Genomic DNA, 17,298 nt, shown 5'->3' on the forward strand with positions numbered 1-17,298 from the left:
TTATTTTACACTCATTTATACTTAAAATTCGTAAAGAAAAATCAAATAAACAACTAGAAAAGTTTGATAGTTTGGCTTGGATAGTATAATCACATGCATCCTCCTAGTTGACTTGTGCTTGTCATTTTTAACTAATATCCTAAATAAATAATTAAGCTCCTCAAGAGCTCAAGAGATTCAATACCTAGATTGGCATTGCTCTATCGCATTTTCTAGTGACGAGTGACATCAGTGTCCTTATTACATGGATTGCTATTTACTATATATGATGTTGTATGGAATTTTGCTTTGGATTCGGCTATGTACTTGTAATTGGATATGTATTACCCATAGTCCTTAATATAAGAGTTAAACAACTAATTGGCGAATATTAAAAAAAATTAGTTAAGTTAGTTATTTGTAATAAATGAGGGTTATCTTCCCTAAAATAGCCAATGAAAACCCTTTAATATGTGTGATTATCATAGGAACTATTTTGAAAAATGAATAAATATGAGAGACAAAGTGAGTTAAGGTCTTATATTTAATGACAAATCAAATCTTCAACTAGTTTATACTACTTCCGGTTTTTAATATAAAAGCTAGTTGACTAATTTGAGTAGATTAAGAAAACTAGTTAAGTTAATTATTTATAATAAATAAATACTCCTCCGGTCCTAAATATAAGACCCTAATATAAAGGTCTTATATTTAGGATCGGAGGAGTATTATCTTTCTTAAAATATCTTTGCTAATTATGTTTATTAGCTAGCACCGCCATTTGATAAAACATCTATATATGCAATTACTACAAGAACTATCTTAGAAAAATAAATAACTATGAAAAGCAACGTGAATTGAAATCTTATATTTAGAATCAAATTAAATGTCAAACTAATTCTTATATTAAGAACAGATGTAGTATTTAGGACTCAAAATAGTATTTTACATGACACTGTCGTTGTTCTTTGGGAGGGACTTATAACATCCCGGATTTTGAGTATAAACGTGTAAGAATTAGCTTGAAATGGATAAGATATTGGACTCCAGTCAGCAACAGTCCCATAAATGCACAAGTTGAAGGGACAAGAATGGCGGACAAGAAAAGCACAGCCAAACACTGCCTTGCGAGTGTCCTCGCCGGGGTAGCCATGGCCGTTCAATTATTGAGCTCACCCGAAGCAGCATGGCTTCCTTCCCCAACTAGTTTGGCGTTCTTTTATAATTACGGTCCCTACTCTTTAATTAATGTATCTCCATCTATAATATTATTTTACTTTTATTATTCTTTACTAATCTGTTTGGTATTATTACGTGATTGTTGGGATTCAATTATTGACCACATGTTGCACATTTTTCCACATATTTGAGCTTTTCTTGAGATTTGATGTATCGTGTCTCCCCACTTGCTCACAAACCTACAGTCTGAATAAAATTAAGTTTTAAATTTTAATATTAGGTGTTTCGACAAGCAGGGATCCTTACAATAATCACAATTCAAGATAATTATTCTTCCAGTCCTAATTATTAAATCGATTTTGATCCTAAATATAAGACTTATTTATTATATTTATTAATTTTTTCTAAATTATCTCCATAGATATTTCCTCAAAAGAGAGGTTATTATGAAAGATGATTATTGTATTTGTTACTGTTTCAAAGGTTTTACTTCTCTATCACTCGGTGAGGGAAACAAGTCTCTCATGAAGGATAAAAGAAAAGCTAAAAGTTTGGACCTACACTGACAGAGAAAATATATTATAATTAACAATATTCAGCATAAATGACAGGGGCAACCGCCCTCGTGGTTCAAATGACACATGCAATAATATCTGACATCTTCATCGCATATGGTCACATGGATCAATTAAAGTTTATTTTGATCATTAATATCAATCCTCTGAAATTATATAATTATTCCTTTTTTTGTAAAATGTTCTTACCAAGTTCAAAAAGAGTTGTAAGTTATTACATCAGTCAATAGTAAATTACAGAGGATAAGTGTCAAATTATTGCATCATATACCTTTAAAAATTTCATACTGGCTTTTCGCTTATATGGAAAAAACATTTGCAACTGATGTTCCAGCTTTTACCATAAAAAAAAAAAAATTAACTTATACATATCAGTATGAGAGTTTCATGTTGAGTTTTCAAAATTTGACGCTAGCAAATCGCAATTTGTCATTAATTTTCTAACTATTAATATATAATATTGGAAAACTTGATGCAAATACGGCACTCCACACTTATATTTTGCAGTTTATCATTGACTGTATGATAAAATGCAATTGATCTCTGAAAATTTAAAAAAAAAACAAACTTGTTAGTCCTTACAGTTTCATATGATTTTTAATCAGGCTTTTGTAAAAACAATTTTATATTGAGTACTTATAGTTTTTTCAATTATAAATAATAGTCATTATGCTCATAATCTATTAATTACAACGATCACAAATTAAAAATAAATAATTTTTTTTAAAAAATAAAATGATGGGATAAAATTTATTTATTATATTTGCGGATAAAAAAAGAAAGAAAACAATACGATTAAAGTGATGAAAGAAGTGAGGAAGGCAGAATGTTGCGAAGGCGAAGCAAAACTGTGAGTGCATTGGTAGCAGCAAGAGCTCCAAATGTGTCAATGACTTCTTCTCCGCTCTTTCCCGCCATATCTGATATCCCTCTTATCACTGCCACTGGAATCGCATTCGACAAGCTTGTCTGCAATCAAACACATCCATTATATTCTCTACTAATTATATACTATCCCAAGTCCTTAATATAAGATCCAACTGACTAATTTGTAGAGATTAAAAAAATTACTAAATTATTTTAAAGTATTTATATTCACCAAAAAAATCAAAGGGTGAGTTTGGGAGCAACTGTAACATTGCTGCAATGTAAGGTCACAGGTTGAAATCCTAAAAATAGCTTCTTTGCTTGGTTGCAAGAATAAGACTGTGTACATCCATCCCTTTCTAGACCCACCACTTAGTAGAGTCTTGTGCACTATTATGTTATACTGTCTCCGGTCCTTAATATAAGATTTCGTTTGACTTTTATTTTGGTCCTAAACATAAGACCTCAATTTATTTTATCTCTCATATTTATCCACTTTTTTTGAGATAGTCACTGTAGTAATGGTAGCTCTAACTAATACGCGTGATTAGCAAGAGTATTCTAGGAAAAAAATACCTATTTGTTATAAATAACTAACTTAACAAACTTTTTTAATCTACTGAAATTAGTCAACTAGCTCTTATATTAAACCGGAGGTAGTATATATATAATCCCTCACACCAAGTATATGCATGTGTTTGAAAAGTGTGTGTGCATGTATACACACTCACACACGTATATGTATGTATATTCATGAAGATTGTAGGGGATGAAAGTGGTGAAGAATACTGACCATGACTATGGCGAAACTCTCCATATCAACAGAAGAAACTTGAAATGTTTGGAACAGGAAATCTCTGTAAGCTTCATTGTCGACATATACGTCGGCTGATGTGCCATTCACACCAACCACTAACTTGGTACTACGCGGAAGACAAAAGCTCGAGTTTATACAACGTTCTAGCTGTATTCCCTGTCACAAATTACACTAGCTATCAGTTTCTCACTTCCGTATGCATCTGTTATCAAGAGGCTTGAAAAGGGTAATGAGACTTATAAAGGTAATATTTTACGAATACACAGTAATCCTTCTAGTCCTAAATGTAAGAATTTGTATAAAAGAGTTTGTTTTGACTATAAATATAAGATCTCAATCCACTTTATTTTATTATTTAATGACCAATACTTTTATGTCCGTTAAATATAATATCACTACAGCTCCAAGGAATTCATTGTTCATCTGCAAGTAGGCCAACGGAAAGGAAACGTGCCAAGTTGTTAAGAAAAAGACACGAATAGTCACAGCTTAAAGTCAATAATAGGTGGGGCCTTACTTTGTTTTCTTCTCACCATTTGCGTGTAGATCTAAAATGATTTCTCGGATCCATTCTGTTCTGCAATTAGGATTCATGGGCCTCTATAAATCACAGAATTTTTGAAGAAACATCATCAAGATATGCATTGCTTCCGGTTCTTATTATAAGATCTTTTTAGAAAAAAAAATGTAGTCCTTTTTATGGTATCCTATGGTGGTTTTAACGAGTATTTAAATATTTTTTTCATATATATATCTACATTTAATAAAGGTGGTGAGAGAGTCGAAATTAATATGATATTAAAATTTAGCATAGTTAATGAGTTGAAAATTATTTAAATTTTATGACAAATTTAATATTTTTGACTATTTTTATTAGTTTATGTAAATTAGTCAGCGGTCTCTTATAATATAATAAAAACATATAATAAAAACCAAAAGGAGTATGAGTCATAGAATAACTTTATTATTATTTTAAGTTAAGAAAAGAAAAAAGCATTGGGCTTTAATACTTTTTGTTTCTTTTTAACTGATTTTTTAGACGTTTTCCTCATCAATTTTTTTATCTTTTAAAATGTAAAATAAAAAAATGAGAATTAATGTTTAAATTTTAATCATATTTTAAAAGACGAGTAAAAACTTAAAAATAACAAAAAAGAAAGAATACAAATATGAATCTCTTTAATTTTTAGTTAGCATAGGAGCAGATGTAGTAAAGTGTACAAGTTTTGTGAAAAATTCTCTGATAAATTCTAGATAGTCGAGTTATATAGGCTTCTAATTAAACCATATAAAATGTGGCAAAATGGTATGCACTCGAAAAGTCGTCATACTCCTTCTTGTCAATTGATTAGAGCGGTGCCTCAAATTTCGCGAGGGATGACCAAATAAATTTCCTTTAAGTTAATTCTTAAACTTTCCTCTAAATTGAGCTACTAGCTATCAATCCACAAATGAAACTAAAGTAAATATAAAACAAAGCCAAAATTCATTTTTCTAACAAACATTTGCAGCAAAAGATCAACTAACTAGAAATACAAAAATAACATTGCACACAACTTTTATTAGAGCTTCTGTAACTAAGAAGATGTTTTATTAGAATTAACTCGAAACATTGAAACCTCGATACATTAATCAAGAAGAAACATGAGCATGCTCATGGCACACTTATTCCAAGGAAAACAAAGAGTACAAATTATTAGTATTATTATTATTGTTCTTCTTTTCTAAGCAGTATTAATTGAAACTAATTCCATATTTGGGCGACTTATCAGGAGTGAACAAACCAAAATGCCTCTCAGTTGGTGGATCTGGCTTTTTGTTTTCATCAAACATGGCAAACAAGTACGTCTTAATAGGCCCATTATGTTTTGGAGTCCGGATCCCTCCCTTGACGTGTTTAATCAAATTCTGATAGTAAGTGCGCGCATTATTGACGTTGGCCCCTTTAGCTCCTCCATCCGAAGGCCACCCACTTTCAGAAACAACAACCTGCAAATTTGGTGCTCCTATCTTCTCAAGAGCATAATATATAGAATCCAACATTGCATCAAACAAGTTTTGATAACCTGCTGGGTCATTTGTTCCTTGTTTGAACAAAGCAAAGTCAAGATGAATGGGGCTACTTGGCGGACTGTAGGCAAAATAGGGATACACATTAGCGAGAAGTGGTGATCCATTGTTGACAAGGAAATCGATGATGGGCTTTATGTATGTAGTTGCAGGATCCTTAAACTTGCCATTCCTGGGTGGGTAAGTGTTTTCAAGTAGATCCATTTTGATTGCTGTAGAGACCTTAACTTTGCCTTGCAAATTTGCTGCAGAAATTGCCTTCTGAATGTTTTGCATTCCACGTAGAATATACTTTGCTTCTCCGTCACTAGGACTAATCTCATTTCCCACAGCAATGTACCTGATGTTCACATCTGAGTAGGCTACTACAAAATTTTTAACCCAACGATTGGCATATGCAGGATCAGATAGTGAGGAAAGATTTTCCTTAGCCACATCAAGCAACACTTCAATGTTCGAACGTCTTAGGGCTTTAAGGGCTTGTTCATCTGGATAGTATATGCGCATCCCTCCAATGCCATGGGATTTGTACAAGTCTATCACTTCTTGCCTGCTTGGTAGATTATCTCCTTTTACGCCATAACACACTCCAATGGATTTCACAGCTGCATATAATATATAGAACATATTAAACTGGCAATTCTCAAATTGTCAAGGGTCATAAGAGTTTTTTAAAAAAAAAAAATCTTGAATATAGATTTTCTATTCAAATTTTCATACTCCCGACATATATATGTGAAGTATCGAATATGAGCGAAGAAAAAAAAAATCAATGAGAACGTCAATATCCCATCTGTTATATCCTTTTAATGAATGCCTCAACCGCTTTTGAACGTTTGATAGTTCTGTAAGAGAAATATTTAGCCAGATCTAACAATGACCTTTCTTAACTTAGGACAGAATGATGATTAATTATAGTGCCGCAGAAAGAAATGTTGTTTTGGTACATCAGAATAAAGGTCCAAAGAATAGATTTTAGGAATACTTGAACAGAATTTGTTAGAATATATGCATCAGTATATAGATAGATAGATAGATAGATAGATAGATAGAGAGAGAGAGAGAGAGAGAGACGACCTGTAAATTGCAGTGCAATGGACGATAGTATCAGAAGAAGCAGTACTATGAAGACATGATTTTGCCTAACTTTCGTATTCCTTCGAAGTTATTTATGGTATATTTTGTGCACTTCAAGGCAGCATTTATACATAGCGAATAGGGTCTGGCAGGTCCCACTTCAATTAATGGCAAAGATTAAACTATACATCCGTCAATTACGTCTCAAAGGGAAAATGTATGGCATTTCACTTTGAATTCCCTCAACTATACATTTCTGAATTAATTGTTCTTCTGCAACTAGCTAGGCTGCTTGACGGAGGAAGAGGCAAAGTCAGTGATGAGTGGTGAATTTCTTTGTTTTCTTCCTCCCAAGTTGCATGCATAATATAAACTAAAATAAATTGTTGGTTGTTCTCTATTCGGCAATTGCAAACCAGGAGCAAGGTATTAAAAATATCTATATTTGATTCATTGTTTAATAGTAGTTAAACTTGGGGACTGGGGTTGAGCAGTGGTTGAAACGTAGTGATTAAATTAATATATTTTAATTATATATTAACTATTTTGAATAATAAATATAAAAAATAATAAAAATTGATTTCGAACAAAAAGACTATAAGACTGAAATATATAGAGTAAAAATAATTAGTAAATATATCAACTAGTTGAACTTTTTAAATTATCAATAATAAAATAAAATTTTTTAGACTTAACACTAAAAAATGTCAACAGCTAAAACATTTATTTTTAAGGAAAAAAAATCCTTATGTCTTTTTTAATGATTTCTTCATATTGGCATTTTGACAGGTGTTTGTGATTTAATTACAAGGGCATGATGATAAACTCAATATTGGTTTCTACTTTCCGTGGTATAAGAAAAAGAACTTTAATACTGGTTTCCCAAAATAAAATACCATTCAATTCAGTGCAAAATATAAGATAAATTTTATCAATTTGCTTTTATTAAAAAATTAGTTAAAATCAATTTAACAATAAATATGTAAGGCATGTATTTTTTTTAAAAAATATGCCCTTATTAATTAAGAGATTAAGTAAAAGATACAATAAATAAATTAAAGAAGAAAGAGAATATATGTTAGGGGTAAAATTAAAAAAACTTATTAAATGCTTAGACAAAAAATAAATATTATCTTATAAAAAAATCCAGTCCTCTAACAAAATTTATTTTATATTTCAAACCGGAGGAAATATATATAAAGAACTTCTACCACTTTAGGAACAACATTGGACGTATCCAAAAAGTCATTTCATACACGCTTGCGTGACAAGAACAAAAGTCTTTTTCTGTCTTTTCAGCATGAGATCTATTTTAATTTTTGAAGAACTCGGAAATTTCCATTTCTTGCACAAGATCATATTATATACTTTACAGGCGACTTCAATGTAAAGCGTATGAATTCTTTTGAGTGGCTGGCGGTGCTAAAATTCTTCGCTAATTGAGCTATCCCTTCCAAATCTTGAAGTTTCTTATACGTTTCAGTAGGAATGACCAATTTATTTTTCTCTTCCGCTATGACAAGAACTGCTTATCTCCTTCTTATTCTTAATATAAAAACTAGATAACTAATTCAGAACTATTAAAAAAATTAGTTAAATTGATTATTTGTAATATGTATTGGCTTTTCTAGACTATCCTATTTAATTATGTGTATTGTAACTTTTGCTGTCAATGGAGATCTTTTGGGGAAAAAAGTTACAAATTTGGGAGAGAATGTGTACACAGTACGAGAATTTTTTTACCCTTTCCCATTCAGACACCATGAACCAACTGCGTTGGGCTTCTCTCCGTTGCCCTCCTTTTCCTGGTGCCCTCCCCTCCCCACAACTACGCCGTTTTGGGTAGAAAATGGGCTTCAATGCTTTTTTTTAAAATAAGATTTATTATTTTAAAGTATTTTTCAATAACACCCCATAATTTAAAATAATTTTTTGATTTACTCGGCATCATAAAATTTTTTTTTAATAACATTCAGTTTCTCAAAAATACACTCAGCACTTGGTGTTAATGGAGCCCAGAATTATTTTAGGATACTACAAAGTGTTTTAGAGTACTTAATATATCAAAAATTATTTTAAGATTCTTGGTGCTCCTGAAAAAAATATTTAAGAGTGTTGAGTATATCTTTAGGATACTCTGTTATTAAGAAATAGTTCATGGTACTGCCAAAAATTATTTTTGGGATACAGGGTGCTTTTGAAAAAATAATTTAGATGCTTAAAATAGAATATTAAGTACTACTAAAAAAATATTTTTGTGTGTTGAGTATATTTCAGGATACCAGGTCGAGGTGTTAGTAGAAAAATACTTTATAATGCTTAGTATATCAAAAAATTATTTTAAGATATTGGATGTTGTTAAAAAATATTTTAAGATATTGAGTACTACCTCCGGTCCTTAATATAAGACTCTGTTTGACTTTTATTTTGGTCCTAAATATAAGACTCCAATCCACTTTGTCTCAAATATTTATACATTTTTTTCCAAAGTAGCCCTTCTAATAATGATAGTTCTAGTCAATGTACTTGATTAGTAAGGATTTTTTAGGAAAGACAACACTTATTTAAACAAATAACTAACTCAACTTACTTCTTTAATCTCCTCAAATTAGTCAACTGGTTCTTATAATTAGGACAGGAGGTAGTATTATTTAAAAAAATTTAAATTTTCCCACCAAAAACTTTCACAAAAAAAAAATCGAGAACGACATAGTTCTAGATAGAGGAGGGTAGGAGAGGAAAGAAGGCAACGTAGAGAAGCCAAACGCGAACGGACTACACGCACAAAGAGCATGTTTAGAATAGTTTATAAATAACTTTTTAATCATAATTTACGGAATATGAGATAAATATATGAGAAAGATTTCATCTCGATTTATGTAAAATAAGTTTATAAGTATTTTTAAATACTTTCACAAACAATCCAAAATCAAAAACCACAATATTAGAAAACTAGTTTTTTGGGCGACACAACGACACATGAGAATGAAACAGATATGTACCACTCCAATCCCAAATCTGACGCAGATAACTTTGCTACTCTGTTATTTATAAATAACTTTGTTTCTATACTCATGCTCTTCTGATTGTAAATGTAAGACTCTTAAGGTGCGTTTGTTATAAAGGATTTGGAGGAAAAGGAAAGGAGGGGGAAGGATTTTAATCATTGCCCTCTCCTCCCCTCCTCAACCTCCCCTCTAAAATTGGAAGGATTTGGAGAGAAAAAGCAATATTTTACTATATTGTGACCATTATGCCTATATTGTCATGTGATGACCATTATACTCATATCTTAAATAAAATAAGAATAAAATTGTCCATGTTAAAATATTTTTTCCTTCCCTCCCCTCATAAACCAAACAAGGTAATATTAAAACTCTTCCCCTCCCCTCTTTTTTTATAAATCCAAACAAAATAATATTAAAATCCTTCTACTCTCCTCCCCTCTCCTTCCTTTCCTCTTATTGAGCCAAACAGATCCTTATACATATTAGTATAAGGGTCTTACATTTAGGACCAGAAAGGTATCACATATCAAACACTAACAAGTATCATCCAAACCGCGACTTTAGAGAAATTTTGGCCATAATGCCATTGATACATGTCAGGCAAACCCATTTTTGTGTGCATGTGTATGACTAATAAGGGTTGAGTCTAATAATGAAAAAAGCTAGTTCTGACAAATTAAAATATGAATCTCTATTAAAAAATTTGTTCACATTTAGTATTTAACAGAGGATTGTTTCCAATAGAAACATACGCCCCCTTATCATTAAATATATATTTCTTCAATCCTTAATATAAGATATATTTAACTAACTTAATTAGATTAAAGAAGTTAGGTAAGTTAGTTAATTATAAGAAATATGACATGTTTTTTCTAAAATATCATAGTAATCTTTCTTAATATCCTTCCTCTCTTTCACTATCTTTTATAATTATGGTCCCTACTCTTTAATTAATTTATCTCGATGTATAATATTATTTTACTTTTATTATTCTTTACTGATCTGTTCGGTATTATTACGTGATTGTTGGGATTCAATTATTGACCACATGTTGCACATTTTCCCATGTATATATATATTTAAGCTTTTCTTCAGATTTGGTATATCGCATCTCCCCACTTGCTCACAAACCAATATCTTTTTAAGCAAGTTGCTGTGTCCTACAGTCTGAATAAAATTAAATTTTAAATTTTAATGTTAGGTGTTTCCACAAGCATGGATGGTTAAATAATCACAATTCAAGATAATACTGTCTTTGGTAGAAGAGATTATAGATACTTCAATCATGCTTGCGTGCCATCCGATGCCATTGAATATCAGATATCATATGAAAATTAATACTCCTCCTGTCCTAAATATAAAACCATTTTTATAGTATAAATTACACTACAAAAAAGGTCTTATATTTAGGATGGAAAGAAGTACTCTATAAAATTAGCTTAAGATATATGTTCAATCATATCAACAAATTATCCCAATAGTAATTACATTACAAAAAGAGTCTTATATTTAGGATCGAAAAAAATTCTCTATAAAATTAGCTTAAGATATATGTTCAATCATATCAGCAAATTATCCTAATAGCAGTACCACTTATCATGTGTAAATAAGGTTTTAAACTCAAAGCTTACTAACTTCACTATGTTTAGATGAGATCCTAGACTCAAAACTTAGAGCATTGATAAGTTGATGTGTGTAAATATATTTAATTGTATAAAATCTAATTTTAATCATGCTGCCCCAACTATTCATCATTGTATAGTATCCAAACTTCAAACCTTCACCATAGATTTCTAAGTATAATTAATGCATGTTTTTAAAAGTACTCCCTATGAAAAAAAATCTAAAGTACCCATTACACTTTTGATATGTTAAAAATGCACTCCTTATGAACCGGAGGGAGTATAATTGAGGGAAGATAGAATGAAAAGCAAAAACAGATTTTAAAGTGATATATTTTTATCTTTTTTTGTTTGTCTATCAACGTAAATGTGTTTATTAATATTATATTAAGTGATATAGAGGAAGTATTATGTAAAAAGAAAATTATTTTTTACTGTTTCAAAGTTTTTACTTGTCTATCACTTGGGGAGGGAAACAAGTCTGTCATGAAGGATAAAAGAAAAGCTAAAATTACACTGACAGAGGAAATTTATTATAATTAACAATATTTGAAATAGAAAAATGAGATATATTTTGAATACTATAAATGCTTCAATATATTTTGCTTTAACGTACATTTGCAGTATAAATGACAGAGGCAACCGCCCTCGTGATTCAAATGACACATACAATAATATCTGGCATCTTTCTCACATATGGTCACATGGATCAATTAAAGTTTATTTTGATCATTAATGTCAATCCTATGAAATTACATAGTTATTCCTTTTTTAATAAAATGTTCTTACCAAATTCAAAAACAGTTGTAAGTTATTACAGAGGATAAGTGTCAAATTATTGCATCATATACCTTTAAAAATTTCACACTGGCTTTTCGCTTATATGGAAAAAACATTTGCAACTGATGTTCTAACTTTTACCATAAAAAAATTTAACCTATACATATCAGTATGAGAGTTTCATGTTGAGTTTTCAAAATTTGACACTAGCAAATCGCAATTTGTCATTAATTTTCCAACTATTAATATATAAGATCCGAAAACTTGATGCAAATACAGCACTCCACACTTACATTTTGCAATTTATCATTGACTGTATGATAAAATGCAATTGATCTTTGAAATTTTAAGAAAAAACAAACTTGTTAGTCCTTACAGTTTCATGATTTTTAATCAGGTTTTTGTAAAAGAAATTTTACATTGAGTACTTATAGTTTTTTCAATCATAAATAATAGTCATTATGCACATAATCTATTAATTACAACGATTGTGGGTGATGGCATATGTAGGTTGTCACAAATTAAAAATAAATAATTTTTTTAGAAAAATAAAATGATGGGATAAAATTTATTTATCATCCTGCATTTATATTTGCGGATAAAAAAGAAAGAACAACAGTAAGATCAAAGTGATGAAAGAAGTAGACTGTTGTTGGAAGAAGTTAAAAAATGAAATGTAATGATGAAGTGAGGAAGGCAAAATGTTGAGAAGGCGAAGCAAAACTGTGACTGCATTGGTAGCAGCAAGAGCTCCAAATGTGTCAATGGCTTCTTCTCCGCTCTTTCCCGCCATATCTGATATTCCTCTTATCACTACCACTGGAATCCCATTCGACAAGCTTGTCTGCAATCAAACACATTCATTATATTCTCTAATAATTATATACTATCCCAAGTCTTAATATAAGACCCAACTAACTAATTTGTGAAAACTAAGAAAGTTACTAAATTATTTTAAAGTATTTATATTCACCAACAATTATATATATCAGGGGGTGAGTTTGGGAGCAACTGTAATATTGCTGCTATGCAAGGTCAAAGGTTCAAATCCTAAACATAGCTTCTTTGCTTACTTGCAAGAGTAAGGCTGTGTACATCCATCCCTTTCTAGACCCTCTACTTGGTAGGAGTCTTGTGCACTATTACGTTACACACACACACAACCTCCAGTTCTTAATATAAGACCTTGTTTGACTTTTATTTTGGTCCTAAATATAAAACCTCAACTTGCTTTGTCTCTCATATCTGTTGATTTTTTTCCAAGGTAATCCTTCTCATAATAATAGTTCTAGCCAATACACTTGATTAGCAAAAACATTTTAAAAAAGACAATACATATTTATTACAAATAACTAACTAAACTTATTTTTTAGTCTCATCAAATTAGTCTCATCAAATTAGTTAACTAGCTCCTATATTTAAGACCAGAGGCAGTGTGTGTGTGAGTTCTCCCGCGTCAAATATATGCATGTGTTTGAAAAGTTTATTATGTATGCATATGCATGAAGATTGAAGGGGATGAAAGTGGTGAAGAATACTGACCATGACTATGGCGAAACTCTCCATATCAACAGAAGAAACTTGAAATGTTTGGAACAGGAAATCTCTGTAAGCTTCATTGTCGACATATATGTCGGCTGATGTGCCATTCACACCAACCACTAACTTGGTACTATGCGGAAGACAAAAGCTCGAGTTTATACAACGTTCTAGCTGTATTCCCTGTCACAAATTACACGAGCTATCAGTTTCTCACTTCCGTATGCATCTGTTATCAAGAGGATTGAAAAGGGTAATGAGACTCGTAAAGGTAGTATGTTACGGATACACAGTAATCCTTCTAGTCCTAAATGTAAGAATTTGTATAAAAGAGTTTGTTTTGACTATAATAAGATTTCAATCCACTTTGTCTCTCAAATTTATCATTTTTTCACCCTAAACTCTCCATATGATTGCACATATTAAGAGAGTTTCCCATCAAGTGAGTATTTTCTAACATAAATAATTAAAAAAAGTACTTTAGGAGAATTAACATATATTTTTTACATATAACTAACTTGACTAATTATTTTAAGTTATGTAAATTACTTGTCTAGCTATTGCATTTAGGAAATTTGAACTGGCGTCCTTATGGTGTATTGGCGTATATATGGCCAAGTTCTTGACAGTGAGTAGCATCATGTTTTGTTCTAACCTCCAAAGTAGCAGCAAGTTGAAGCCATTGAGAAGTAACTTTAGCCCAGATCAAACGCTGTGCTAAGTTGGGTTTTCCAGTGACAGAAAAGAATTCTTCAGAACTGTAGCCAACACGTCCCAACAAATTGTTGCCTTTTGGAACATCGAAGTTACCAAAATCCAAGTGAGCAAAGTCACTACTTTCAAGTGTCCCATTCGGCTTCTGCCATTATCAAACACAAACATAAATTCAAGAGTTTCTTTAGTACTATTTGCAAAGCGTTAGGTACTTGAAAGATTGACAAGTTTTACAGAAAGAAAATTGAAGTACCAGCCAGTCCCATAGGCCAGTATGAACAAACTGTTTGGGAATGGTGACATCCCCAAAGGAAATGGAGTCATTCGCACTTCCAGCAATTCCAAAATGCAGTATCCCAACTACGTCTAACACATCAATCATTTGTTGTGCCACTGCTGCTGCGTTCAGCTGTAATAGAGCCAACATCAACCTCATTTTTGAGTTTAAAAAATATTCCAAAATCAAAATGAGAAAAAGAAACTCAATGATTTTGGAGAGAAGATTTTCTCAAAAGCTGATCAATCCAACTTCTCCTCAAACCATGGTTTCTAGTTCATTAATCACTCGTTGACTTTTTTTTTAGTGTTTGGATGAAATCACACAAAACCTTGATTTTGCTTAAAAAAGTGATTTTGGAGTGGTTAGCCAAACATGGACTAAGTATTCAAGGTATGAAGTAGAGAGAGAGAGAGAGAGAATGGCCGGTACTATCTCTACACGTGTGTTTCACAAAAATAGACTGAGTTACCTTTCTGCTTCACCCCTTAAAATAGGAGAAAAAAATTTCAAATAATAAAACAAATTAATCCTCTGAATTTAAAATTTCTCATGCTTTTGTGCGTGGATATGTGTATATCATCAGACTTGTAAGTAAAATAATATTAATCGCACACGAGAAAGAACTGATGAAGAAGCATTCATGCGTATACATACCATTCCTACTCCACACCTCACAAAGATGACTTTCTTATCAAAGACCTTCCCGACCCTGTATAGCCTCCCTGCAACCACCATTTTCACACAACTAACTCCCGAATCTAAGCTTCTTAACTACATAAAAACATGTTTATAAAAATAATGGATCTCAGTTTTTATAGAAGAAGAACCTGAGAGTTCCACAAAAGGGTGATTTGGATCGGGTTCAAATGCCTTGGAAGCAAAAAATGCAATCTCCTCAGGTGGGTAGGCAGCGATGATACCAAAATATGGCCCTTTCTGCTTCACTTCCTGTATCACTTGCATTGCCCTTCTTCTGCTTAATGGTTCTGCAATGCTGCTGTCAAACTCAGCAACATAATCATCAAAACTCTTGCAGCCATGCTTATTGAAGAGTGAATTTAACTAGCAATAAGAAGCTAAAAATATTGGTAAATGGATACAGTTTATAGAAAATACATGAACATAGCAGACACAATTGTTTTCAACACAGATGTCTGCTTACACATGGTTATGTTTGTTCGTGTTTTATGGACTGCGTGTGCCTGCCAGCCCACTCAACGTTCTCTGTCAAACTGGTATCTGGTTATGGAACAGTATTACCTGTAAGTCAAACCCCGATAAAAAGAGGGCTTTCGTTTCTTAGAAGTTAAAAATCCAATGAATTTATGGAATTTTCAACGTCTTATAAGGCATTGATGGTAACTGGAGTTTACTAGTGATTTATATTTAAAGAGCCTTTTAACATCAGAAGTCAATAATCCTTTTTTGTTGTTTTTGTTGGGAGGGGGGTGGGCGGAAGAAGTTGACAGTCTGTTGAAAGTTTGATTTTTGGGCACGTGAGAGAGATAGATAAACGGATAACAATGGGGCCCATGAATTAAAATCTCTCATTCACTCATCAGAAAGTGAGCCCCATATAACTGGCCCTTTGTTCCCTGAATGTCAGATTATATTTGCATACATTTACACTCACATTATTGTCAATTAAAATTATTTTTTATATGATGGAGTTTTTTGTTCTTTTGGGACAAAATTTTCGCAGCAGAAGAAAAACAATACAGCTTGCAGCACTATTTCTCATCATCCTCTCACATAAACTTCCATTGATTACCTAAAACAATGCTGGTCAAAAAAAAAAAGAAGAATACCTAAACAATACTATGGAATTGCCAGATATTTTACCTACATCAACATATCTGCAATTTTCCGAGGGCAAAATCTAGTGAGTAATTTCAACAGTTCTGGAGAAATTAGAGTTGAAATTTCAGCGTCTGACATGGTTTTGAGCAGAAAGAAATGGAGAAATTCATACAATATAAAAAGCAAAACTTGTATCATCTTCAATTCATGGTATACGTTATGACTTTTGAAGTTCTTTAATACAAATAAATGATTCCAACCTCTTAACATAGCCTAGCGTTGTTGTTTTTCACATTATACATGTCATCCCATAGAAGCATGAAAGGGGCTGGGTAAGTAATCATAAGCTCAAGTTGTGAGAAATTAGCTTGAACCAGTTTCGGAAAGCTAATCTGTAACTTCATTTTCTGTTGATGAATACGTATCAGAGGGTTCTAAATTGATTAGTCCCCTCATCCTGAACAGTAACAAGACACTGAAAATACTGTTGTCAGAAACAGTGAGTTTCATCATCGGTTTTGAAGCCCTTCAATTGCCTTCTTCCACTGCCATGCTCTTTGTTTTGCATCCTCCAATGACATTACTTTATTACTTTCTTTGGCTGCATTGTTTATTTAAGAGAAATCACAAATCATAAATCATCAAAATATCAAGAGGTATAAAAGAAATCTAACAAGGACATTGCAAGTTCGGGAAAGCCCTAGAAAACAACTAAGCAAGTAGCATTACAGCTCCTTACATTTCATGCATATATATTAAATTTCAAATCAAATATTTACTTAAATACTATCCATGGTAATGACGGATATGGGGTCTTCTTTTTACCATCAATACATACAGCTTGCTGTAACTATAAACAAAAACTTATAACAAGATAAATAAAGATAACAGCAACTTACTGTGCAAATCTTAAAATGTGAAGGACTAGTCACTTGGACTGAAAGTTCACTTGGATTATCAGACCATAACATATTTCCCTTTACAATCAGTT

The 17,298-nt window shown here is 31.7% G+C and overlaps 2 protein-coding genes across 4 annotated transcripts; both read right to left on the bottom strand.

Annotated features, from left to right (window-relative positions):
- Positions 1–4,974: 4,974 nt before the first annotated feature.
- On the bottom strand, positions 4,975–10,182 carry LOC114749119 (glucan endo-1,3-beta-glucosidase-like). The gene is made up of 3 exons (XM_028937598.1): positions 10,166–10,182; positions 6,565–6,644; positions 4,975–6,092 (listed from the first exon to the last, which is right to left on the bottom strand). Exons 1-3 carry the CDS (start codon positions 10,180–10,182, stop codon positions 5,152–5,154), a joined length of 1,038 nt encoding a protein of 345 aa, XP_028793431.1. The 3' UTR covers positions 4,975–5,151.
- Positions 10,183–12,539: 2,357 nt separating this feature from the next.
- Positions 12,540–16,811, bottom strand: LOC114749122 (bark storage protein A-like). Of its 3 annotated transcripts, none has more exons than XM_028937605.1 (8): positions 16,568–16,811; positions 15,670–15,746; positions 15,335–15,493; positions 15,162–15,229; positions 14,481–14,636; positions 14,169–14,372; positions 13,517–13,696; positions 12,540–12,818 (listed from the first exon to the last, which is right to left on the bottom strand). In XM_028937605.1, the coding sequence occupies exons 3-8, from the start codon at positions 15,468–15,470 to the stop codon at positions 12,561–12,563; spliced, it is 1,002 nt and encodes a 333-aa protein (XP_028793438.1). In that variant the 5' UTR covers positions 15,471–15,493; positions 15,670–15,746; positions 16,568–16,811; the 3' UTR covers positions 12,540–12,560. The 3 variants fall into 3 exon arrangements, with proteins under 3 accessions (XP_028793438.1, XP_028793437.1, XP_028793435.1); XM_028937604.1 differs by having other exon boundaries at positions 15,670–15,767; XM_028937602.1 differs by lacking the exon at positions 15,670–15,746.
- Positions 16,812–17,298: the final 487 nt, after the last annotated feature.

Source organism: Neltuma alba, unplaced genomic scaffold, assembly GCF_004799145.2.
Source record: "Neltuma alba isolate B1F8T4 unplaced genomic scaffold, ASM479914v2 tig00005951_pilon, whole genome shotgun sequence".
NCBI lineage: Eukaryota > Viridiplantae > Streptophyta > Magnoliopsida > Fabales > Fabaceae > Neltuma > Neltuma alba.

Bases quoted from the DNA above. Each gene is read 5' to 3' on its own strand.
- LOC114749119 (XM_028937598.1), bottom strand. The intron at 6,093-6,564 runs GTCGTCTCTCTC...TATTATATGCAG, and splicing joins CATTGCACTGCAATTTACAG to CTGTGAAATCCATTGGAGTG.
- LOC114749122 (XM_028937602.1), bottom strand. The intron at 15,230-15,334 runs GTTCTTCTTCTA...TGGTGGTTGCAG, and splicing joins CCCTTTTGTGGAACTCTCAG to GGAGGCTATACAGGGTCGGG. The intron at 12,819-13,516 runs GTCAGTATTCTT...GTTTGATTGCAG, and splicing joins AGAGTTTCGCCATAGTCATG to ACAAGCTTGTCGAATGGGAT.